Source organism: Ambystoma mexicanum, chromosome 3p, assembly GCF_040938575.1.
Source record: "Ambystoma mexicanum isolate Mex_15411 chromosome 3p, UKY_AmexF1_1, whole genome shotgun sequence".
NCBI lineage: Eukaryota > Metazoa > Chordata > Amphibia > Caudata > Ambystomatidae > Ambystoma > Ambystoma mexicanum.
Window position 1 is genome coordinate 1220395669 of NC_090925.1, and position 25198 is coordinate 1220420866.

General features: G+C 43.6%; 1 protein-coding gene across 3 annotated transcripts in view; it reads right to left on the minus strand.

Annotated features, from left to right (window-relative positions):
* Window positions 1-25198, minus strand: part of ANKHD1 (ankyrin repeat and KH domain containing 1) — a 1723611-nt gene that overhangs the window by 1628955 nt on the left and 69458 nt on the right. For all 3 annotated transcript variants that reach the window (XM_069652665.1, XM_069652666.1, XM_069652664.1), the window contains exon 2: window positions 9000-9153. In XM_069652665.1, the coding sequence (XP_069508766.1) occupies window positions 9000-9153 (154 nt within the window). The remainder of the gene's footprint in view (window positions 1-8999; window positions 9154-25198) is intronic.

Genomic DNA, 25198 nt, shown 5'->3' on the forward strand with positions numbered 1-25198 from the left:
CATTCTGCATTATCACTCAATGATCAACCTATGATAATTATGGTGCAGGAATTCATGAATACTGAACCTCTTTTGCTGGCTGGTTATTCACCCTTTTATTTACCTGCACAGAAACTCTCAAGGGCATCCCTCTGGGGGTTTAGTGGTAGCAGTAAATGCATCTCTCAAAGCTCACTCAAAATTGGCATGGGAATCTGCAAATTTATTGGGGATCCATCTTAATATGCCTTCAAGTGAATTTCCTTCACTGATGATTATTTCTTTATATTGGAATCCCGCAAACATTACAATTGATCAAATGTTGGATAAACTGGAAATGTGTTTAGAATTCATGTCTCGTAATTACCGGGCATGTGAATTTAGCATAGGTGGGGATTTTAATTGTGATTGTAGAAATATGACTGAGAGTGATATACCAAACCTATCGACTTTATCACGTATTAGAGGTTCTAAATTCAGGGAAATTCTAACCGATTGGGACATGGATTTATTGGTATCCAATGATATGAAATTTAAAATAACATAGGAACGAGGTAAGAAGAATTCAATGATCGATTATATATGTATCTCCTAATCTACTAAGGCATATGACCCCTTTAGAAATAGGACAGATAGTGATTGGAGATCATGCACAAATTTCCACAATTTTAAAATTGAAATGTCAAACGCTAAGGCCCAATATAGCATTAGAAGTGATGGAAATTAATCCCCCTTTACACTCCATCGGGTGGAATCAAGGGATGTGTAACCAGGTGGTAAAACAAGTATCCATAAAGATGGAGGGGATCCGCCAAGAAGGAGGAAACTTAGGATCTATACCAGGAACTCAGTATTCTGAAATAGTTAATGCAGCTCTTATGAGGTTTCGTAAAAAACAAAGCAATGTAATACATAATCATGCATACAATTCCACATGTAAACTTCTAAAAAGGGATAAAAATAGGGCACCGAGACATCTGAAGACAAGCAATTTAGGCAGTGAAGATAGTAAGGTAAGGCAGAACTTAATTCTGTCTGCCTACAAACAAGATTTGAGATTCGCCCGTATTTCAAGACACAATGAGGAAAGTTGTGCACTTATCCGCGCAATTACGGCACAGAACACGTGTAATTTGGTGCACTATAAATGCTGATAATAAATGTGTTGTACTAACCATGCCTAATTGTATTCCCGATCAGACATGTCAAACATATCACGGCTAAATATCAGATTCCATATGAGTTTCGACACGTTCCAAGTGTTCATTTGGGGTATACCACCATCCCACGGTTGAACTGGAATCTCTGTGATATTATATGGGCAATTACTCGGTTATCTTATTCTAAAGCTGCAGGACCAGATGGGCTTCCCCCGTGTCTTTATAAGGCGGACCCGGAGTTATGGGCTGTCATTATAAAAACTAAATTTGAAACCATTATTAACACGGGGGATATTCCATTATCATGGCTATCAGCAAACATAATCCCTATATACAAAAAAGGTGATCCATCTTTACCGGAGAATTATAGACCAATTTCACTAATCAATACTGAGGCTAAAATCTTTGCTATTCTTCTATTACATGACCTTGAGAAATGTATTGAAGCAAATGGTCTATATTCAAAATATCAAACTGGTTTTAGGAGGAATACGAGTACTGCATTAAACGCAGCTATTATGGCACATGTCATCGGAGGAGCAAAGGAAAAGAACTCCAGTTTATATTGCAATGATTGACATGAACTCAGCCTTTGACAATGTCGTGCGTAATTTGTTGTGAATGAAAATCGCAAAATTTGGAATTCCTACAGTCTTGTTGTATTGGATTGTTAAATTGCATACGAATACATCGTACAAAATTAGAACAACATCAGAAGGTGGTACCACTACTCCAATTGCGATAGCAATAGGTTTAAAACAGGGTTGCAATCTTGCGGCTACCCTTTTTAACCTATATATGTCTGACTTAGGAGCGAACTGGGAAAATAGGAACCTGTTTTCTGTTAAAGTGGGGAGCATTCATTTAAAATGCATTGCCTTCACAGACGATATTATTTTGTTTGACCCCACTCCTGGAGGACTTCAAATCAAACTTTTGTTTTTTTGAAGAATTTGCAAAAGCTCATAATTTGACTCCAAATCCAATAAAAACAGCTATTATGAAATTTGGAGTCAAATCTAAAAAAGGTAACTACCGATGGCAAATTATGGGTAAACAAATATCCTGTACCAATTATGCAATTTACTTAAGGTATCATTTATCAGCCCAAAATTCTATTATTTCATGGTCTGAAATTATTAAATGCAAGACTAGACCACTTTTGTCCCAATTGAAAAAGATATACACTCGGTACTGCAAATTTTCACTAACTCCTTTAATAGAATTTATGACACTAAAAATTGAGACCGTAATTCTTTATGCACCTGATGTCTGTTTATGTGATATGGCTTCTATGCTCGACACCTTACAGGGCATATATTTGAAATCTGCAATGATCTTACCCATGTCTGTTCCAAATGCTATCATCCAACACGAACTGAGGTTGGGGTCTCTTTCTACTCGATGCAAAGAGAGGCAGCTATCCAACTATGTAAAGATTCACTATCCCCCTACTAACTCGTTGTATATGGACATGAACTCTATGTTAAGTAACCATAAACCTAATTCATTCCATAATTACCATTTGAAAATGCAACAAGTATTGTCTGAAGTGAACATCGCTGTGGAGGATATATATATATAAACATCCCTGCTATGCTAAAGAAAAGGTTTTTGAAACAGATTGGTGTTCTATGATAGACAAGATTATGTCCTATAAGCTATTTAAAGAGTATGGGTTACACGTTAAGCAGCGCATCCCACGTTCTGAGCATATTACGATGTTCCCTTGTGAACATACTAGAAAGATATACATTCGATTTAGATTTAATCTTTTGTATACAAGGGAAAGAACGAAGAACTGGAAGATGTTTGACACCAAAGATCGCGTTAGATGTCGCTTTGAGGAATGTAGTGAACCTTATGAAACATCTTATCCTTTACTGTCCTCATTTTAAGAAAATAAGAACTGATAGACTTATGAAATTTGTCAATATTGAATATAACGATTGTCTGGAATTTTTGTGGCTAAGAATGATGCAGGGAACCTACAAACCATTAATCTATGAATTGGTAAGCTTTTGTAAGCATATTGAAAAGGAATTGGAATTAAACAATAATTGAGCTCTATTACACTCCCTAGAGGAAAATTCATTGAGGGTCTTTTTATGAACTATAAACTGAGCACAAATAAGATTGTTGAAAGTTTTGTAAATGGTGGTTTTGATACAAAATATTAAGATTTTTTATATTTTCTAATTTTGTATTCCCTAACTTTGGAAAGGTTTTATTGTATGATGCTTTTTTATATTTGTTATCTTGTAAAGGTTCTACATGAAATTGTTTTATGTACTTGAAAAAAAGAAAAAAAAAAAAAGAACACACCTCTATTTAGGAACAATTGTTATACGAATAATGAATCCCGAACACTCATGGAGAGACACCAACACTGAGCACCTGGATGCACTTCAAGAGAATGTGTCAACTCTTTCAAAGAAGATGCTGTTTACCAAACAATTACTTGTTCTGGGTCCGAGCTCAAATTCCCTGAATAAACCCAAAAGCCCAACATGAACAACTACAAACTTGACTCACTCAGTTATCCATCATTGTTTTCCCAAGAAAAGAAAGATCCCAAAGCATAAGAAGAGCCACAAGTCTGAGATTTACAGAAGCAGTGAAGGATGCAAAACAAGGGCAAGCCAGGTGAGCGAGTTGGAGCAATTAATATACATGGGCGGGGTCTTCACTTACTGATCATCCTCAATGACTGCTGTTGGTGGGGTCATATGTATGGAACTTGGCACAGTGTTGTCGCTGTGGGGTAACTGCCCAAAGTTTGAGATAAATGATGGGCCAACACAGGCTCTTGTATTTTCATTTAGCAGCAGATAACGAGCACTAAAGGACATGGGTAGCTTGATTTAAATTCTGGCCTCTGCGAGCATGAAGATCAACGGTTTTACTGATGCTGCGACATTCCTTTGCATCTCTGCATGCAAGGATGCTGGACAATTACATACACATTATGGCAATCTCATATCGTGATAGGACAACGCATCTTTGGTGATGGAAGTGCCTTTGCTTTGAAAATCTTACAAGCTGAAATGTTTACCGCCCCTTGCATTCCATGTGCAGGCAATTATTGCACGCTTAAGACCAGTCACTTGCTTTAAATCTTCAATGGTATTCTGGGCAGGTACTAAAAAGGAGCCCTTTTCAACATGTGGTATTTCAGTGCCTCCAAAACTTATTTAAGAAGACCCAAAATGTAAAGTTCCACTCTATGATTGACCAGCCCACAACACTCCCAACAAAGCAATCTATTCCATAGTCTACAAATGTTCACTCCGAGTCAACACAAGGATCCTCAGAGTTCAGTGATCCTGCGGTCTTAGAAAGCACAGAATTTCCAAGCCAACGCCAAAAGTGTTAACTGCAAACAGGCAGTAGTCATCTTCATGGTTTAGACTAGGGGCATTTCATCTCAGTCTAGAGACTGCCCTTTTAAACCAGATGCTGTTAATTTGTGTGACAATTTCTGCACACAATAGTTTCCTACTCACCAACACCCCTTCCTCATGAGAAAGGGCCAGTGACTGGCCCTTACTGTACCCAGAAATGTTAGTCTAATTTCTCTTCTACATGCACTTCATATACGTTAGTTTGACCACTATATCAGGTTTTTCAACCTTATTTTAACATCAAAATGCTCTCCTTTTCTCACACCAGGCCTTTCCGAGCCTACATGAAATTGCTGTAGCCATTTTGTAATCAAATTGGAATGGTCAACCTCCACCATCAGGCAACCTCAAACGTGACAATTTTATGCAAATGCAGCTAGCCTTGGAGGCTGCCATTGGTATGGTCCACCTACCAAAAAGGCCAACAGAGATCAATGTGGCCACTAAAGCTAGAGCATTGTTCCAGGACAACCTGAAGATGGCACTGTTTTAACCTGTTCGAAAAAAAAAATAAAAAAAAACCTTTTAAAGGGTCCATCTTGTCGATGGTCCCCCCTCTTGCATCCAGCATTCATCTCACCTCCAGTCCTCAAGGTATCATTCCAAACAAGGAGTATGAGGTTTTAATCCTCTTGGATTGATACTTTTATTAATCGTTCCATGCCTTTAGGTATTGTCCCCCACCTCTCCTAAGCAAGCTATTCAGACTCACCCTTTGTAGAAGCCCTATGTGGTTACCCAAGCAACCATCATCCTGCCTTGGATTTCCAAGGTTTTAGAAAAATGTGGTCACGATTCAGCTATAAGGCCTGCTGTACACCTTTTAATTAGGCTGCCACCAGAAACGTGGCTGGAATGATATTTGAGACCATGCAAACAAGGTCTCTATACATTCTGTTGAACTATTCATTGGTCTTTGACATGCAGGACCATCGCCTTGTTTTACACAGGCTTACCATAGTGGCTCCTGTCACTGACAGCTAGTGGAGTGATTTTTTTTTTCTTGAATCACTGAAACTAAGGCTTTCCTTAGCCGTATGTCTTTTCTTTGTTAAAAATGAATTGCGGATAAAAAGAATAAAATCATTTAAAAATATTTTTTTTGTTTTAATGAATTGAGGGACCACTGTGCCATCACCTCGCCCTCCATTATTATTCAGTGTCTATAGGCAGCGGCTTATAAAATTCTACAGTCTCTAGATATCTCCAAAGGGGAGGAAAGCAAGTTACAAGCTACAACCCAGCAATACAGAAGTCACTGGCTGCCTACATTCTATACAGACACAGGACACCATTTCCTACCCCCCCCCAAAAGTCAAATATCAGCACTAGTCAAAGGCTAGTGCTGAGTGCACCTTTTACACCATGTGACCCCTATCATTCATATGCAAGGGCACACAGCTACACTGCATGCAAGTCATCCAGTAGAGGACCTGACATAGCCGACATCTGCTTTAAAGGCTGTGTGTAACTAGGTAGAGAGCAGTGGACTGAAATTGAAGGCTTCCAAAACGGAGGACATTCTTGGGTCTGGTTATCTTCTCCGTAACCTGAATCGCCCGAGTCTTCCCTCCTAAAACCTTTGGGTTGCAAACCATGGGAAGGAAGGTGAATCATGGAGTGTTCTGGGGTCTGACCTCTGCCTTGATGTCCAGGTGAGCTGTTTTGTCAGATGTAGCTTTTTAAACTGTCCCAGCTAAGCAGAATTCTTCTGTTTATTCCAGCAGATCTATGGAGGTTGGGGCCCTCAAGTGTCAACTGGAGTATGCAAATTCCATCGGCCTACCATTAAAACAGCGAATAAAATTCAAGTCCATGTGCATCACGCACAGAGCAATACACAAACAAGGCGCAGAATTCCAAAGCAATAAACTACGCCAACATCAAACGACAAGAACACTGATCAAGCACAGACATCCGCCTGGAGCCAAAACCATATAACAGAAGAAAACTGAGGATCCTCTTTCCCTCACCAGGCACCGAAAACCTGGAATGACCTACCTAAGAATATACGGAACACAACAAACCACCTAGAATTCAGGAAACTCCTCAAATCACGGCTCTTCACAGCGTAACCACAACAGCGACGCACTATAAATGCGCACCCCATTAAAACAACAACGAAAATAACACCAACCTCGGCCACTCTCAAATGGACAAACACTGAACCCAAAGAACCGACCACACAACAGACCATAAGATATCATGGGAAATAGCCACAAAAGGAGACCTCCAGAGACTGATCGCATACTCAGACCCGGACGAGAGCCTAAATGACTCACCCACTCCCCAAATCCCCCCGGACATAACATAACCGAACCGGCAGACGCATTCAGAGAGAAAGTTTGAGAGGATTCCGCTTCACCAGCCCCAGCGCCCAAGGAGGAGAATAAACACTCAACCCACATTAATCAATCCATCAGCATTAGAACACCTACAGAACTGGCTAGAATAGAACGGCGAGGAGCAATCAGAACACTTGCAAAGCGCGTTAGAACAGCACAGTGAGCATCCCACACAAACCAAACCCTGCCAGGCATAGCCCTTTTGCCCACCCTGATTAAATTGGGAGGACTGGCAAGTGCCACACTCGGACAGATTCCTGAACTTCTGCTAACCTTCATACAACCGACTAACAAAAAAACTCAGCATTTCTGCAAACTTATCTCACTCAAAAATCTCACACAACCATCTCTCGCACAAAAACCTGCATGCACTTCACAACACCACAACACCACATAAGCAACACCAACAGCACACAAGGACTGGCATCGACCCAATACTCGCAACAAAGCTCAGCACCCTGTGTATACCGAGTTGAAGCTGCCAACAGAACACCACTCCTCTCACTATCCTACTCCCACTTCACCTAGCAACCCATCCCACCTTCTCATTTACAGATCCGCCAGAGCGCCTGGGGAACAACTCTGTTGGTGACGGTGCACGGTACAAATTTAACATTTGAAGCTTTGCAAATTCAGTCTGAAAATTGATGCTGTTCAGATGAACTACGGCCACAGGAAAGACTATTATGCCTCTTGGACAGTAGCTTAATTTGCTACCCATTTGCAAAGACATCAATTTAAAAACTTTGCTTGGTATTCAGGTGCCTTCGTGTCCTAGCCTTAATCCCTTGCAAGAGCCACAAGGTCCTGACGAAGTCTTTTAGTGTCCTACCTGCAAAATAAAAATCCAAGTATGAATGCAGCCTGAAACCCTGAACACTGGTTGACCACTGAACAATCCAGGATTCAGAGTCCTTTACATGACTGGTGTTGGAGGTCACCTGGGGCTCGGAAGAAGTTTAGTCTACTACCGACAACCCGGGTTTTGATGGAATATTGGGAAAAAGCTGCCCCAAAGTATTTGGGCACTACATTCCCTTTTCCCCCTTAACCGAATTTGGAATATACCTGTATTTCTACCAGGCTGCCAGCAGGGTAGGTTTGCAAGGTAGGTTGAAGGAGGCTAGGAATGACTGGGCCTATTATTTGAGCCTGAACAGCCCTTGACTTTCGATAAGTGCAAAACAGGTATTCCTAGTACGGAACATTGACAAGAATATTTATATACAACTTCATCATTGATCGCCTGTGCAAAGGTGACATGACTTATTTTGAAGATCTTCGTTGGGGCAAACTCCACCCGTAAGGTTTGTTCACGATATTGAGTTGCCTGTCGTTTTAAGCCTTGTTGTACCTACAGTTTAAGTGGGAAGTGGACTGGGAACATTCCAATAGGGGACCTCACATGGTATGTGTGGAGTAGGGCCGGTAAATCACCCAGATGTGTGCTGTTGAAAGAATAGTTATATATTGCTATTCCAGTGGTATCCCACTCCTGTACGACTCCATGAGTCCTATTTCAAACCGTTGCTGGATGTGTGCACAGGCTCCGGGGACCCTCTTTCACACATGGTGTTTCTGTACACTGATCAAACCCTATTGGAAGGAAATGTTGGCTAAAGGTAATGTAATAAAATGTATAAAGCACAACAAAGACCTGGAGGCATCAAGGCGGTAATAAGATAAGCGGGATTGAATTTCCCATGGAACCTTTAGAGATATTGCTTGGAGAAGAAGACCTGGAAGGGCACTACATGTCTGCAAAATTACCTAAGCAATTCCTGGTTGTCGCTAGAGTAGTGCTGGCAGGTAATTTCAAGTCCCCTACCGCACCTGACCTAAGAGAATGGCGGGTGAAATTATGGTTTGTTGCATCTATGTGCGAGATTGAAGCCACTCTCAAGGGGGAAAGGTCAACATTTCTCACAGAGTGGGAAACTATAATACAGTTTATAGCTCAGAATGATATACCAGGACTACATTATAAGCGTAAGATATGATGTCATTTACACTGCGATTCCCCATGTTGTTCATGTTCACCCAACAATGCTGTTGGATTGTTAATCCCCAATACTGAATAGCTCTGACTTGACAAAATAATTTAACTATACCTGCTGCTTCTAATAAGGCTTCAAGTCTTGCTTGGGTCTCTGGATCCACAGTTCTCAAATCTGTTCCTTCCACAGCACTTGACAAGAAGAGTTCTGAAGCGGTTTTTAGCACTGGGTTATCCAGATCCTCTTGGTCCAAAATAAATGACTCTACCTAATGAAGACACAAAAATACAGTTGTAAACCAAAATGAATTAATTTAGCCAAAGTACATGTTACCTTCATTAAAAGTACTTTACAAATCACTTGTCCCCATTCCACCTTGAGGACACGGGAGTGGTGAATCCAATACACCAACTTGTAAAACAGAGGCAATTTGGGGGGAGATTGCCCGTTTTATTTGCAGAGGCCAGCTGGGACACTCACGTCTGCCTTTTCCATATTCCAACATGGTCCGCCGCCAAATAACATGGGACAGAGTCCACGCAATGCCTGACTGTCCTGCTTCATGATTGGTTGTGCCCCTCCTCTTGGAGGTGCATCACAGTAGCCGGCAGATAAATGCCGGCCGGCCCCCTCCCAAGGAACACACTTAAGGCCCCTGTCCCACCCTGGCTGGGCTGTGCGGGCCACTGTAACCTACTACAGGCAAACAATGAGCCGTGACGCTGGGGACTTCATCCACACGCCCTTGGAATATGGGATCTCCCCCCACCCACCCCCCTTCTGCTGTTATGCGAGTGCTGACCGTTTGCTCCGTTTTTCCTGCCTCATCTCCCATAGACTGTCTGTGCCACTTCTGACATTCTCAACGATACATCTCAGCTGGTACTTCTCCCCTGTACTTCAAGGGCAATAACCTCTTACATGGTCTTCCCTTCCTGGGCTCTCACTTCCACCGCTTCCACTTCTGTACTGCAATACTTGTGTCTTCAATTGCCACATTTAGGTGTTTCCCACAGGCTGCATTGTTTTGTATCTTAGTTAAAAAAATAATTAATTTAGGTGTGCCCATTTCCTGCATGGTGTTGTGTCCTAGTAAAAGGCTCCCATCCTGCATGGTTTTGTGTCTGTTACTCTTAACAGACACTTGCCCGCCTGGGAGCTAAGGTCCAAACTGTGCACTGCAAAAAAATAAATAGATAGATAAATAAATCAAACATCCTTGCTGAAAGCCCTGGCCTCCCAATTGCAGACACCCATGTCAGCACATCCTCCAGTGAAATATTCACCGACATCCTTTTCTCTGTTCCATCTCAGCTCTACTCTCTCCCCTTACTCCTCCACTACCATTAATGGCGGCACCAAGTGGCAGGCTTCTTCTCTTCTTGCTGCTGCATTAATGTCTACTTTATGGGCACAATCATGGTTCAAGGCCCTCAAGCCAACCTCATCTTTGACCGGATCCTGCCATCTCTCATCAACTTCCTTCCTTCTCAGGCCTCTGTCCCTACTACCCCCCCACCCCCTGCTCTGTCACCTCCGACTGATGTACAACGCCCCTGAACTCCACCTCAAACACTTTCAAAGGCAGTGAACGTCTCCAGCTGGCAAACCCTCGCTCAGCCAACTAACTCTGCTGACATCTGCATTCTCCTCGACACAGACACTGACATACTTGCACTCACTGAGACTTGGTTCAATGCCAGCTCAGTCACTTCCTTTGACTCGCTCTTATCCGACGGCTTTAAGATCACCGCCAAGCTTCGGCTTCACTTGGCTGGCGGTGGGGTTGCATTAACCCTCCCGAGTGGATTCCTTCTTCCATCCTACCCACTCAGCTCTATTCGTCCTTTGAGAGCCTAGTATGCAAATTGGTCATCTCTCCCTTCTGCACTATGACCATTGCTACCATTTACCAGCCACCAGGCGCTTTCTTTCCATTTCTCTGAGTGGGCTGCTTTCTGTTCCTCCTTACCCTCTACCAGCTCCAAGCTGCTGCTCCTGGGAGACTTAAACATCCATTTAGACTCCCCGTGCACAGCATCCACCCTCTTCATTGGCCTCTGCACCTCCATATCCCTCTCCATTCTTCCTTCTGGTCCAACCCACTCTGCAAGGCACACGCTGTACACCATCATCCATTCCGACCTCCCTCATCTCCTCTGGTCACCCCTCTCTCTTCATCGGACCACTCTTCGCTCCTCCCACCTGGGTCCCTACGGCCCTGTGACAATTCCTCCAAAAGCACTGCCAACCTCGTTCACGAACATCCATCCGATGAAACGAGTGTCAGTTGCCGCTTTCACTTCTACCTTCATTCCCCCTTGCTCACCCAACTGAAACTACCTCTGAATCTGCCCTCCGCAACCTCCATCTTTCCATTACCAACACCCTTGACATCCTTGCCCCAGTCATGAGGATCCACCTGAAACCTGCCTCTAAGTGCAACACTTGGTACAACTCTGAACTTGCAGACCAAAAACGTAAGTGCACGGCTGCAGAACAGAAATGGCAAACTTCAGGTTCACCCTCTGACAAACTGGCCAGCCGCCTGCTCCAACAGCACTAAAGACTCACGATCCGTGCAAAAGAAAAGGCCCACAATCAGGGACGAGTATCTGGTGCGTCCAACAACACGGCTGACCTCTTCAAAATCTGCAGGGAACGTGCCACTCCTTCCCAGACCCTTTGCAATACACTCTCCAGTCACTTCACCTCCAAAAACTAGGACATACTGAACAGCCTTGTCACACTCTCTTCCAACCCATCCCTCACCCTTGCCTCGCTTCACCTCTCACCCTCCTCCTTCACCCGTCTCTCCAGAAGAATTCAGCGTTGTGAACTCCATGAAGGTCGCTTCGAAACAGGTTGCCCCTTGCTCATCCAAAACCATCAAGGACATTTCCTCTCGGTTCCTTTCCATCCTCTCTCAAGCACTCCCTTGTGCACCCCTCCTTAAACTTAAAAAAAAAATGAAAGCAGAGCGAATGTTACCCTGGCTCTGGTTCTCTCTAGGCTTCACTATTGCAATAGTCTCCTCCTTAATCCACCTTCGTCCACGCTGCTACTTCCTCCAGCTAATCTAAACTAGGGCAGTGACTCATTCTTGGCCTCAAGCCCAGGGACCACATCTCTCCTGCCCTACAAAGTCTTCAGTGGCTCCCGATCGCTGCAAAGATCAAATTCAAATCCCTCTGCATCATCCACAAGGCTGTTTGGGGCCAGGGACCACTCTTTCTGACCAAATACTGTCCCTCTTCACTACTGCGCTCCTCTGGCACTAGCTCCCTGCGTGTGAAGCGGTTTGCTAAACAGAGAGCATGTGTTCAATCGCTTTCCTCAGCAGGCTTCCTTCTTTGGAACAGCCTTCCCCTCCCTCTTCGAGCAGGACCTCCTTAATTTCTGGAAAAGCCTCCAGACCTTCATCTTTACCTCTTCCTTCCCTTTCTCTCTCCCCTGCTAATCGCACAGTAGCTTGACTGGTATGCACAGCTCTTATGCATCCTCAGGGCCCTGACCTCCCATGCCCAATCATCCCAGCTGCGGTCTTATCCTCTGCACTAGCCTCGGCCCACCCTCCAACACTGGAGTTTGCACATCTTTCATCATAGCACTTCGCCTGCTGTCACCATGAGCATCACAGCAACTATCCCATACCCCTCTTCCCTCTGCACTTACACGCTCTGAACACTCACAAGGCATCATAGGTGTGTCTTCCCCTCCTCACTGTTGCTTATTTGTTGTAGTTAAACATTGTTGTAATTACATTGTCTATCATCCCCTGTCCCCTCCCGGTTGCCACGTGGGCGTTTTGAAACAGTATATGCTTCCTGTATAAGTGCCTAACAAGTGAATAATAAATAAGCATTTGAGAACTACACTCACTAGAATGAATTCAAAAACCATATTGACAGATAGGTACACTCATGGGAAAAACAGTTTACCACCTGCAAATTATCCACCAGCATTAGTATAAGATGTAGCCACAAAGATATGCATATTATATATTTATATAGCGCCTATACACATGCATATCCCAAGCTGCATATTCTGGCACAGTCCAAGTTAGGAAATGTTTAAAAGGAAATGAGGAACTTTAGTCTCCCACTTGCCAAATCTACGAAGTCTGAGCCCCCGAGAGCTATTGTGTGAACACGTTGGGGAAGGCATGGCTAATGTGCAAGTCATTAAGAGTAGGCATACACAGTTCCAAATGAAAAATAATCTTTACACTGAGACATGGAAATGCCCCAAACAGTTTGTATTCATAGTACGTAAAAAGGGGATAAATGCAAATCGGTCTAATACTATTACAAATAACATCTAAAATTAGTGCTGAAATTGCATTCTTATTCTCAGCTGGTGCTTGACCCAGTTTCCTACGGAGATATTTTTCCTGTTTTTGAGAATTCAGTTCTGGTTAAAACTGCTTCCTCAATGCATCATAGTGCTTAGAGGATATGCTTGCTGTAAGGGTGCAGGTAGGACACCGACACAGTGGTGGCATTTTGGTTGGTAAGACTATTAAAAAGAAAAACCCCTACTTGTCCCCATTACTAAGAGGGGTTGTCCTACCTCAACAAAAAGACTAAGGATGTCCAGTTGAAATACCACCGTCCAAAGTAAAAAAACACCAATATCTAACCCTCACACTTCTAACCAATAACAAAGGGATAAAGGAACTGCCCGATCCAGAAGAATGACTCCCTCTGGACAATGTCCAATTTTACATGGGAACGTCACCTTTGAGAATGGCTCCCTTCGATAGGTTTACGCTCCCCTCAAAAAGGCCAACAAAAAGTTCCAGGCTCAAAGTAAAACTTCAAAATTCAAATAGAAAGATCTCCAAGCAACGCCAGGGGGAATGACTGCATTCCCCTGGTCACAGTATTTGCAAATGCCAAAGGTTTCTCCTCTCCTGGCGCTCCACAAAGTTCACAGCACCAAAAGGACACCTTCTCCCTCGGCTTCCCCAGGTTCTCTCAAACATCCGGGGCAAATGACTCCCTTCCCCTGGTTACAATGTTCACAGCTCCAAGAGGACAACCTCTTCTCTCTTGGCTTCTCAGGGATCTTACAAACAGACCCATGCAGAATGACTGTCTTCCCCTAGTTACAATGTTCACAGTGCCAGGAGACACCTCTCCTCTCTTGGCTTCTTAATATTCTACAAACAGCACCAGGGGAAATGACGCTTCCGCTGGTCACAGTATTCCCAATATACAGTTCACCAGCTTCTCATCACCCACAGCCTGCCTGGTACACTCTCCTGCCATGTGCTAGGTCATTCTTTCTTCCTCCAACTTGGTCATTGGTAATATTTTCTCTTTTCCTCACTTAATCTTCCTGGCACAGCCAACCTGGTTCCACCCTACAGGTACTGTGCCTTGGAAGACTGCCGCACAGTTAAGTTAGCAGCCCTAGTATTCTCTGCCAGGGACTGCCTGTGTCCCAGACCACTCTAATTTTCACATATGGGTCCCATACCCCTCCACTTAATGTCACAGTTCAGCTGGCAGCCGTGGTGTACTCTCCTACCAGGGACCGCCTTAGGTCCCAGAACCTTTTACTTTGGCTCTTCACATATGGGTCCCAGACCGCCCTCTCTCAGGTTTGTAGCATGCTTCTCTTGGGCATTCTCTCCTGTGCATAATTTTCTTGGTTTCTTAATGTTAGGGTCCCGACCCCTCCGACAACTTTGTAATGTCCCTCGACTAGGCCAGTTTCACTATCCTGCCAGCCCTCAGTCTCTTTGGGATTCCCCTTTCACCCCTTCCCAACCACAGTCTCTGGGGTCTCCTGTCCCTTCCCGCCCCCCTCCTAGATCCCTTGATTTTATTTGGTAAACAGACTGAACGTTGAGGAAAAAAGCAAGAGCAAACAGGAATGATTTTCTTTTATCAGGATATTTAAATCTACTCTTCCAGACTTCAATTTTGTGCAGTGTCCTTTGTGGTTACAGAATCAGGCAGTGGCAATGCCAGTTTGGATGGCCTTGAAATTAAATTCCCCCATTAAAATTTGGGTTACAGAGATTGACCAGCTCTCTTCTATTTTTGCCAAACTTAGTTGGCTCACTTTTTGCAGATTTATTTTTAAACAATGGTGTCCAGTGTTGAAGGAGATACACTTAAGTAATCCAAGCACTGCCCAAATTTAGAAAAATCTTCAGTTCTCCAGCAAAACCAAAGAGCGCTCGTTTACTTTTTTGGGCACAGTTCTTTTAATTGTGTTTAGTTTGTATCCTTACAATTACAATCCTACAGGTGATCTGAAGCAAAACAAACCACACAATCAACAAGGTGCTACAATAGGATAACTTACTCAACAAATACAATTCAGATTAAAGTGTTGTTGTGCACCACAGTTAAGTTCTACTCTTCCCATTTGAATTTACTAAGACAATATTTTAGCAGCTTTGCCATCTCTTAATGGGACACCCAGCATACCTGCAGATGGTGCATGTGATCGACTAATTTTGGGGAGTGGTACTTTTTCCTCTGCAATCCCTAGCTTCCTCATTTGTTTAAGAGCACTGGTCAGCATGTAAACCTGCCACCAGTGTGGTGGGGATTGAGGGGTGGAGGCGATGCCCCTCCCCCATTTAGGTCTATGGTAAAGTACCATTACACCACACCCATTAAGAATAATAGTCCAGGGAGCATTTTTGTTTTACTTTTTGACATTTCTCTACACCCCGTGAAGCACAGACTGCTAGCAGCATTTCCTTTGATCACATGTCAGCACTTTCTGCAACATGGGGATCATATCTGTTGGTCTTGTAGCTTAATCTCCATCATTGTGCTTCTCAGAGTACCTGGTGGCCATCGGTCGAGAGGCAAGATGTGGCCATAAATAGCAATTCCTCTGCAAGGGATCTGACTGAAAAGCATACCCTGTAGGTGCCTGGTACTGTTGGTCTTGGTGTGGAGGATCCATAAGCAAAAATACACAAAATCAGACCGAATGAGTCACGGCTGTACCTGAGCTGGCTGCCTACGATCGGACAGCCACGCATCGTGCACCGGTAGACGGGGGTTCCCCTCACCACCATCCTATAATTTAGTATATTAGGAGGGGATCTTGAGCCATTCCTCAGTTAACTCAGACTTAAAGTTGAAGCGCCATTCTTCACTCTACACCTTCCACTACCTTGATCTGGTGGACCTAACCAGTTTGGAGTCCTGCATCACAGAGGTCGCCCTCTGAGTCGTCCGTGGCCTTGTGCCTGTGTATATTGAGAAAAGTGGGTACTTCTCTTGCTGGGATCTAGTGCAGCCTGGTACTGTGAACTGTATATGCAGCCGTATTGTGGGACTGGAACATGGCTGCAATTTACAAAGAGGAGCCCTTACTGAGCCGGAGTCGTGTGGAAATTCGTGCTTATGACTGCAGTCCCAGATTGATTTTACTTCTAATGCTCGTTATGCCAGAGGTGGTGTGGGTGTCTTGCCATCTTTGCAAAAACCTTAAGTCGTCCAAGAGGTGATCCCTTCCTGAAAGGTTTTGACAGCTGCTGGAACCGCATTTCGAAGTGGACACCTTAAGAACACTCTGTACAAGTGCCCCTCTCACCTTTAACAGTATCAGTAGTTGTCCCTCAATAAGCCCGACTTACCTGGGGTTGATTATTTTTTTGGATCAGGTTTGAGGGGGCCAGGGCGCTCACTAGTTTTGAAGCTTTGAAGTCTGCTTGTTCCCTATTCATCCCAACAGGGGCAAAATCTGATACTGAAGCTACCCATGCTTGGCTGGTGGTACAACCCAAGCATTCTGTTTGGGGCCCCTGGATGACTAAGATAGGTAGCTGCCCACTCCAGACTTCAGCAACACAGTTTTGTTATGCTATGAAAATATTGTACTGACCGTAGTGCTACAAGTCCATTGTGCTTGAAGGGAGACCGGAGTAACATTACAAAAGTCCTTAGGAAAAGTACCCCAACAGTAATTATCTTCAACTTTGTCTCATTAAGCTTAGCATTGGCATGTTGGTCCTGCCTTAGATCATTAGCAGCAATCTTCTAGTCACTGCATTTTATTCTGCCACAACAATCAAATAGCTGAAACCGCAATGCTCGAATTATAGGACCAAATTGAGTTATAATAATCTTTCTTGCAGCAATTGGCATTGCATGAAGATGTTTTTGCACACCAAGTACATTCAAAAGAGGAATTCCCTCACCCCAAATAACAAGAAGGCTAGGGAAATTGGCTTTTCACATTCAAAACGCAACCAGATTTTGCACTCTAGGGCGGTGCCATACCATATGATCCATGATACCAAAACTATACAACACCCCCTCCAACATGACAAGGTATCCATCAAACCAACAAAAAAAAAAGTTTTACACAGGGTACAATAGATCCTATGTAAAAACTTAAATTGAATTTCTCTCAACCTAATAGAAATAATATTCAGGATCTATCTCAGCCATACAATCACATTTTTATTGGGGGCGGGGGTAGCAAGACATCCATACACCCATTCAACTGCCCCCCTAGACAACCTCCAAACATCAAACTCAGTTTCACACTGCTCCCAGACTCTGCACCCCTCGCAACCCCCTTAAAAAGGATGTAAAAGAAAAAGCGTTGGAATGTCCCTTCACCAAAAGCAGTAAAATTGATACAGCCAGCTGGGTTGATACCATCAAATCTACAGCTTCAATTTCGATCTCCAAATCCTGAGACCATAACAGCTCCAGAGTGCGTTTGGCACAATGCCAATAATGTGTATATAGGTTTGAGGATAGAGAGTGGTCTTGACCTTTAAGAACTTCTGAGCAGGTATCCTTTCAAAGAAAAGTGGCTCATTTTATCTTTAATTTTTCTCAAATTGTCTCTGTGCATAAGCCAGTTTGAAAGGGTTTAAAACATTACAGCCACATAGCTCCCCAAAACAAATCAAAGAGCCCCAATCTAAGATGCGAGTTATAATATGTGACTTAATTTTCTAAGGATTATGGCCAGGTAATTGCTCTTTCCACATCACGTATCTAGCCCACTGATTAAGTACCGAACGCGCAAACGGTTGGTCAAGTGAAAAACCCTGTAATCAAAAGATGAACATGGTTGTCTTCAGCCTGCGCTCAAAAGCAGTATGAGCTTTACAGTGCCACTGGATAAAATCTCCTGGCAAATACAAAATCTGCACTAAACCTTCAGTTTCTATCCGTTTCATGTGTGAATTGTCCAATGGGTTTACCCAATGCTCTATAAATCGCCAATTGTGCCGTCCAAGGCTACAATTTCCAGTCAGGATATGCTACCTCCGGGCCGCAAACTTTACTTGCTTTGATTAAAAGTTTTTAATCTATTTGTTTATTTTTTTTTAAAATCGGCAAATCAATTCGGCAAAGCCAGCAACCAACCACGCTCCGAAATGTCGGAGCAAGAATATGGCTGAGCAGCATTCAATAGCACAAACAGGGGGGGGAGGAGAATGAGCAGGATACTGAAAAAAAGTACAATTTGCTAAATATCTGCAGACACAATGCTCTCCAACAGAGCCACTTTGAAGAAGACAGAGAAACAACTAACTATCCCCCTCATGACTAACAAAAAGATTAGAAGACTGCACCCTAGCAGAGGAGGACAGTCACAAACAAAGCAGCCGATCAGCTCAGAGAAAGAACTATCCAATTTCAGGACCGTCAAAACCAGAATGGTGGAGAAGAGCAGAATGCTCCTTTTTTATAACAATGCGGCCGAGGATGCAGCAGAGAGAGATGGCTAGACAATTCTCAGAGGTTAGCCAGGATCCGGTGCAGAGGGAAATTCACCCTGCAGACATTCAAGTGATGAGTCTGACAAGAACCAGATGAATTAAAGGTTCTACAAAAAGGCTTGTCGTTTGTGCCCACGGCCCCGTATGACCCTTTAGTTACTTGCATTTAACTAACCCAGATCATGGGAAATTATGGTTGGAACAGTACTTTAATTATGCAGATGGATAGCCAACAAATAAGATGACACTGGTCTTCATAACCCCTTCGAGATGATATTTTCCCCCCAACATCTATCAGTAGTGACTCAATCAATTTGAGAAAGCACTTTTCAAAAAGATGGTAGCACTAGAATCCCAGGACAGGAAGACTAGCCCTCCAGAAGTTGATGATAAACAAGGCGATTACAATCAAAAGTCTCCAAGTTGTGAAGCTAAATAGATGCGCCGGCTAGGGATTCCTCATCAGAACGGGAAATGTGGCATATTCCTCGAATGAAAGACTCAAGTGAATAGTTTGATTGCATTGACTCCTCAAGACCTTCCCCCTCTCCTCTGCCAACATGCTTTCTCTTCTCTCCTGCTTCCCCTCCCCCTCCCCCTTCTCCTTTTCGCTGGCTGGTCGCCTGGTGCAACTCCAGAGCCTCACAGGTACCAGGCTCCCCCCGCCAATCCTGCACTTGCCTCCGGGCTTCTGCACTCTGCTTGGCACTACTGCACTCAGAATACGTTCTATGAGAAGGGCACCCTCTGCGCACTTAACCCAGGCCCCTGCTGGACTGGGCGCACTTATCTCCCTCCCATGCAATTCCCGTTTGCGCACTTGCACGACCTTGAATGTACTAGGCCTAACAAGATAGTTTGTCCTGTCCTCCTTCTGTCTCCCCTCCCTAGCTTGGTTGTGCCTGAAACACTTGTGCTTTGGCACATGAGTGATGACCAACCAATCTGAAACGTCCCCACGCCTAGTACAGCAGTTTATTGTTCTGTATGTCCTTATCCCTCTCCCCCCCACCTTCTCTCACCACTCTGTCATGCACTTGCACTGACAAGTTGTTAAGCATAGTACAGTAGTTTGATTGTTTGCCCTTTTCCTTCTCCTCCCAAACCCCCTTTTCTCATTCCTTCCAGTCATACCCTTGCACTAGTAGAAATGCCTCAGGCCTAGTATGCTAGTTATTTTTGTTAGGGCATTCAGAAAGTCCTAAGAATGACTACTTCATTCCCTTGTTCCCTTCCCGCCTTGAAGCACTTCACTTGTGTATAAGCGCTTTACAAATAAACTACATTAATTTTGCTGATTTATTGACAAACACTCCTTGAAGGGTTGTATTAATTCAAACAGAAACAATTGGCTATTTTTGCCATAAGTCAAGTACATTTGAAATTGAAACAAAAATGTTGAAAAGGTTCTTCTAGGATTGAAAATAGAAATTAGGAAATTAGGTCCTCTCATTAAAGGCGTAGTTCAAAGAAAGTGTTTCACCACTGTGAAAGTGTTTTCAAAGAAAGTGTTTCACCACTGTAATCAATTGGCTCATCAGGCGGATCAGAACAGCATTGGTAGCTTTTCTAATTAAACAGTGTTACAACAATGATTTAGTGGTTTAGAATCTGAAATCAAATAAAAAAAAATGAGTGATGATACTGATTTTGGTAATTTAAATGCACTTTCTATATTTTGTTTTACACACAAAGATTCCAACTCACCCTTTGTTGTTGTTGTTGATTCAAGTCAGTTTGTAGGATGGGTACCCTCCATTTAGGATAGATAACCCTGTGTGTTTAATGACTAAGTGTCAACATAATTGATTATGTTAGACTGAGGTTTGCAGAATCAGGTCAGAGGAAAAGCTTTTTTGGGCTCCATTACTCAGTTATGAAATATAACGGAGCTTAAACCCACAATCAAGCCTGCCAATAAGGGTGGAGCTACTACAATAATGAACACCAGGACCCCACACTCTCCGAGAATCCAGATGAATCCAATCGTGGAAGAAGCATTGAATAAGGGATACAGTCAATGGGAAGCACATTTTCTCTGTGAGCCAACAACCGAAAATTCAATTATTTGATGCCCTTACAATTACACCCCCTCCAGGCCAACCCACAGTAGCAGGCATCTCCTCTGATTTAGAACCACCGTCACAATTTGGCGGGTTTCTTTTTTTTCCCCTTAGGCTGGATATACCTAAAATGACACCACAGCTGTTCTTAACCTACTTAAGGACCCATCTTTTTGCCCTCGTACACAACATCCGGTAACTCTAGATATATTCTCCCTAAACACCAGACTACCGCAGACAGAAACCTTACTGGTTGTGGAGAAGACCTTGCCTTCTGCACTTTTTGCTACAGCTTCCTGAGATTGCCCTCACTAAAAACATATTTTTGTTTGCAGGGAAGTATTTCGAACAAGTGTCGGGCATGGCGATGGGAGCAACGTTTGCTCCAAGCCTAGCCTATTTATGTGTAGCCAAATTTGAACAGCAGACTTTATACTCGGTAGAAAACCCTTTCGCCAGGCATATTAAACTATGGGCAAGGTGCATAGAGGACAACCTTTTAATCTTAGGAGAGCTGGAAGAACTGTATACCTTTACTGACTGGCTGAACGCAAAACAGATCTCAATTTTACACATAGCAGTAAAACAGATCCACTTTCTAGAACTTGATTACTGTACATACTGGGATGCTACAGACATCTTTTTTTAAAATCACTGACTCAACTCTTCGTTGAGGTATATCTTCCACACTTCGCCACAACTTACCTTTCGGACAATTCCTACAATAAAAAGGCATAACTGTTCCAATGCAGTCAACTGTGAGATACAGTCACAAGACTTGGCAGCACACCTCCAAACCCGGGGGTATTCAAAGAAACTGCTATGCCATGCTAAGTAGTGGGCATGTAATGTTTCATGGGATGTTCCTCTAAGAGACGAGAGTCGATGGAGAATCAGATCAGGGCAGTTATGAGCTACTCGCCCATGGTAAATATTCTCAAAAGAGAATATAAGCAACTATGGCCTGTATTGAATATGGGCTCCACACACATTCCAAATGCACACTTCGCCATGAAACAGCAGAGAAAGATTGCCTGGATCACTCATAGTCCCTGTGAAACGGCACATTCTTTATCCAGCACTTGCGATATACCACCACCCCATGGACACAACCTGTGCAGTTAATGCTCCATCTGTGCGACTAGGAGCCTTGCTGTAGATGGCCTACGTACTCCGGGGGTTCAAAACCACTAACTGTAACAGCACATTTGTAGTCTACTTCATCACATATCCAGCACTGTGCAATATGTAGGGATGACCAACAGAAAGATTGTAGGGTCATATGTGAATTAGACAACCCCGACTCCCCATTGATTCCCCGGATGAAGATGGTCTGAATAATTTTAGTCAATGTCAAAACCGTTTTTTTTTTTCTCTTCTTCTAGCAGGAAGCCAACTTTGGCAAAATTGAGCCACTCCAGTCATCGGTCTACATTTCTAATCATATATTGCTTATCAGTTTTCTTTAACCTTTGTTTTTTTATGTACAATATTCCTGGATGTTTTAATGTTTTCAGTACACAGTTACTTTGACTGTATAGTTTATCTGTGTACATGGATTGATTGAATTTGTTGAATGAATTGATTTCTTGAATGAGTAGTTGCAATCTACTATTGTTTGTATTTCATATGAAAATAAAAACGCAAATAAATGCAATACTCATCTATGAGTTGATAATTCAAATGTTTTGATAATCTGTTGGTCCAGCTCTCATTCTCAAATTACAACAGAAAGATCAAAACATGCATTATTGAGCACACATCGAGCATCAGAACTAAGACTACCACAGCAACACTTGGAGCATTTACTGGAAAAATGACACTCGAAAATTAGTTCAGATGGACAATCTTGTGAAAGTAGTCAACGCCACTAGGGTGGAGACCGTCCAGCAATTGTGCTCAAGAAAGAACAAAGTTGTATCTTTCGATTACCAACTTACAAAGGGGACTCCATGAACGAATATTCCGGCAAACACTTGCTACCCTATAAACACCTGCTTTCTAGACGCACAGCCAGTTGTACTGCGCTCGCTGTAGGCGTGGGGGGCGGGGGGGTGGGGTTGGGAGAAGCAGGATATACTGGAATCCACTTCCAGGTAACTGTACCATTAGGAAGCACGTTCTTCTGGGTTGTGATCAAGCCCCCAGCACTGGTATGGTGATAGTAATGTGCATGGGGTGTCCCTCATGGCATTTGTACACGAGGATACTACTCGATACCCACTTGATGTATGCATTGGCCATATTAGCAGTTAGACTACAAATCCTTGTATTTCTAGATGCTCGTACTAATAATGTGCAACCTATTTCATGTAAGGCAGCCTACAAGCAACAGTGATGAAGTCACGGTCAAAAGGTAGGAAGTCTCCCGTATTAAAAGTTTGAGTAAGTGAAATTTCATTATTGGACGACCAGGCATTAATATGCAAGCCCTTTATCTATGGACCTTTACAAGCATGGCCTATGTTTATGTCTCCCTCTACAGTAAGATAGAGAACGCTACTATCAAGGAAAAGGAGAACCGTGTTATATGAAAGCAGATATTCCTGTGTTAGAAAAGGAAGTACATTCCAATTGGTAATCTCCATTGTCTTAAGTGTACCAAGTACACTGAGTAAAAAAGGTAATGTATCAACAATAATGCCGTCACAGCCACAGGAGGTACTAAATAGCAATACCAGGGTTCGAAACCGATTCTAGGAGCAGGAGCTAAAACATGCTCCTGGGTGTCGGGCATCACGCTGTAGGCAGGAGCTACCAGAGAAGCTCCTTTCACTTTTTGCCCATTTTGTATGAACCATTGTGTTTAAACATGTATTCGATGTTTTCTAATTCTTGTTACTTAACATTCTCAAATACTCAGTTAAGATCACATTTGCATGTTTGGAAGGCACCAGTTAGCATTAGGAACCAAATGTAGTTCCTGGTAGCTGTCGTTTTCAAGCTAACAATGCTCTACTATGCTAGAAGCAGGAGCTAAATAGCTCTCAGCTCCCCTCCATTTTAAACCCTGCAATACAGACTAAAAGGTAATGCTACAGTAGAAATGACAATGTAGTCATATAGGTACTATATAGCATTTGCAAATTCTCCACAACTGTAGTACAAAGTTATTCACAATCCTGAAGAATGCGATAGAAATTGCTGTATTATCTCCGAAACCAGCCGACCAACCCAAATACTGCAAGTGTACTTCACACAAACATCTGTTCATAGCTGTGTCAAAAGCTTTCATTTAGTTCAGTATTCAATGATTTGGATCTTTTATTCTGTTGCTCACAGTTCATCTTGTCCATGTTATTCCTCACAACCCTTTCCTTTGGGTTTACTGCATCCTTCACATACTCCATTAATTAAGCATTTACTTTGGCTTTCTAACAGCTCCCAGGAACACCCCGGTTCGAGTGCTCTCTCCTGTTCACTCTCGGGTCCCTGGCGTCTCCTCCGGGCTGCAGCTTTCTCGGCTTCTGCTCCGCCAACACGGTTTCTTCATATTGCGAACCCCGCTCGCACTTTGCCTTCTCTCGGTGGGTAGCTGGTAGCTCTGCACGCTTCCCACGGACGCAGATCTCTTCCATGCCCGCAGCTGCTGCGGACTTCTGACCAGTGAAGCTCCTACCTCTGTGGTCCTCTCGCAGCCCACCCTGGCCACGGCTCCACAGCTTGTTGGGGGGTACTTGCTGGCCTCCTGCAGGACCCAACTCAGCTGCCTCATTCTGCACAAGATTCTCTCTCAGGCCTACAACCCTTGACCTGGCTCCTCTCCTGCGGGTCTCTCCCACAAACTTGTCAGCTCCACCCTTTATGAACCTGCAACCATTTGACAGGTTGCAGGTGTGAGTCCACGGTCCCAATTATTAGTGGAGCACTCTGGACATGCTCGACCCTTACAATAGTCTGCAGGCCTCTTCCTCATCTCAAAAGTAGAATGGTGAAATGCTTGTGTACACTACTCTTAGTCACCTCTTCCTGGTCCCAGCACTATAACTGCTCTGAATGACAGGAGACGAGGAGAGATGGGTTGCAACAGCCTATAAAGGCAGGGGGGAGGGTGAAGTTGGTGCTCACAAGGAAAAGGGGGAATACCATGTCTCGCCTGCAGACCTCCTCTGCACCCCCCTTCCTGGTGTCCCCATATTGGAGGTCTTCTGGCGATCTCGGGCAGAGGGAAAAGGATAGCAATAACCCATGAATGCAGCTGGGACGGAGGGTGCATTATGGAATGGAAATGAGGTCTACCGCGCCTCACCCAAGGACAGTAGAATTTCGTGAAGGTTTCGGTTGACCTCCACGTAGCAGCCCTGCCGATGTAGAACACGGGAACACCAGAGAGAAACGCTGTCGCTGCTGCAATGGCTCTGGTGAAGTGGGCTCTCGGCTGGTCTGGAAGCGGTCTGTTGGCATATTGATGGGAATGCCCGATACAGCCAGACACCCCTGGAGATGGATGCTTAGACAGGCCCTCATGTCCCACAGGTCCAAAATTGACAAAAAGCTAGGACATCTTCTGAACGTTTTATGCGCGA